Source organism: Trypanosoma rangeli (genome assembly GCF_003719475.1).
Source record: "Trypanosoma rangeli strain AM80 chromosome Unknown Tra_15.4_contig_00013, whole genome shotgun sequence".
NCBI classification, from domain to species: Eukaryota; Euglenozoa; class Kinetoplastea; order Trypanosomatida; family Trypanosomatidae; genus Trypanosoma; species Trypanosoma rangeli.
Genome location: NW_021705757.1, coordinates 39,822 through 41,415, shown reverse-complemented (window position 1 = coordinate 41,415; position 1,594 = coordinate 39,822). Strand labels below are relative to the sequence as shown.

At 52.7% G+C, this 1,594-nt stretch overlaps 1 protein-coding gene across 1 annotated transcript in view, besides 2 other annotated features; it reads left to right on the top strand.

Annotated features, from left to right (window-relative positions):
* Positions 1-109: 109 nt before the first annotated feature.
* Positions 110-157: a microsatellite.
* A 559-nt stretch (positions 158-716) lies between these two features.
* Positions 717-742: a microsatellite.
* Positions 743-887: 145 nt separating this feature from the next.
* Positions 888-1,594, top strand: part of TraAM80_00728 (trans-sialidase) — a gene marked incomplete at both ends in the record, with an annotated part of 3,018 nt that continues 2,311 nt past the window's right edge. Inside the window, one exon of the mRNA XM_029377797.1 lies at positions 888-1,594. This exon is cut by the window's right edge and continues 2,311 nt beyond it. Within this exon, the coding sequence (XP_029242352.1) occupies positions 888-1,594 (707 nt within the window).

Here is a 1,594-nt window from a genome sequence, read left to right as displayed (position 1 = left end):
GTTTTTGTCTAGGTAAAACTATTTATTGGTACGTACTTAATAACGTTTTTTTTTTTTTTCTTACTTGGGTCGTCGTTGTAAATTTTATTAAATTGTATTCTAAGGGTCGTTTTTTGTTTTTGTTTTTGTTTTTGTTTTTGTTTTTGTTTTGTTTTTGCTGTCTTTTCCGAGGCTTGGCGCTGCGTGGGCTGTGCTGCACTCTTGGGCCCGAGTTGTGCCTTCCCCTCTTTCCGTCCTCTTCCCTTGCTGCGTGTGTGTGCGTATGCCCTCTCACATGCCTTTCTTCTTTTCACTCTTTTTTTTTTCTGTTCTGCATTCGCAGGTAGTCACGGCCACGCACGTCCATGATACGTGTATTGCTGTGGGCGTGGATGCTCCTTTTGTAGCCGTTGCTTGCAGCGCCACGTATTTTTACTGCTGCCGTTTCTTTTTGCTGTCAGGGCACAGGGGGAGGCTGAGAGTGCGTGATCGTGCGATCCACGCGTTCGTCGGTGCGGCCTCCATTTTGGACTTTTGCTATGATTTGCGCCGTTCACGCTTGGGGGCGCTCTGGCCAGGCACTTGTGCCTTGTTCTCTTTTCGTTTGACTTTTTCTACCTCGTGGAGGACGCAGGCACTTGCGGCGTGAGTCTCCTGCGAGGCGTGTGGGAGTGCTGTTCTTTGGGCCGTTGCCTTTTATTTTGCCCTGTTTCCTTCGCCTTGCTTCTTTCGTCCACATATATATATATATATATATATATATGAAAGGAAAGAGACTAAACACTACTCGCTATTGTGTGCTTTGAGGGTTCTGCAGTCACCACCAGCAACATACATACATACACACAACCGTTGCAGCCTGAGCGGATTCACCACAAGGAGGGAAGGGAGAGAGTGAGCAGCGACACATGCCCAAGATGTGCCGGCATATGTTTTCTTCTGCGGTGCTGCTGCTCCTCTGCGTGCTGTTGGTGTGCGGCAGCAGTGAGGTTGTGCACGCTGAGGGGTCGCAGCCTGATACACGCGTGATGTTTGAGGAACACAAGACGAAGGTGCCCTACAAGTTTAAGAGGAATACTATTTTTGCAACTGCGGGTGTTGGGTTCCACGCTCCTTCACTGGTTGAGGTGGATGGATTGTTGGTGGCCGTTGCGCAGGCCTCTCTGGGGTACGGCTCCGGCTTCATTCCTTCGGACGTTGTGGCGCGGACCTTGGAGAAGGGTGAGGCGCGGGAGTGGGTGGCAGCGGCGATAACCGCCCGCGGTGAGGAGGCGGTGGGGCGAATCGCCGTCCCCCACGGAGGACTGAGAGGTGCAGTGCGGGTTGAACGCCCAACGATGATCGTCAAGGACCATAAGATTTTTGTACTTGCCGGGGCCTACAACTACTCGATTTCAAGGGGCTTCCCGGAAAGGGCGGGTGAGATTGGGGAGCTTCTGCTGACGGTCGGCGAGCTGCAGAAGACAGACGGTAAGAAGGAGATTGAGTGGGGGCGCCCTGTTCCGCTAAAGGACATGCTGATGGCGAAGCCCAACGCCAAGTCCTTGCACCGCTTCCTTGGCGGCGGCGGCGGCGCAGGGGTTCTGATGAAGGACAAAACGGTTGTCTTCCCTGT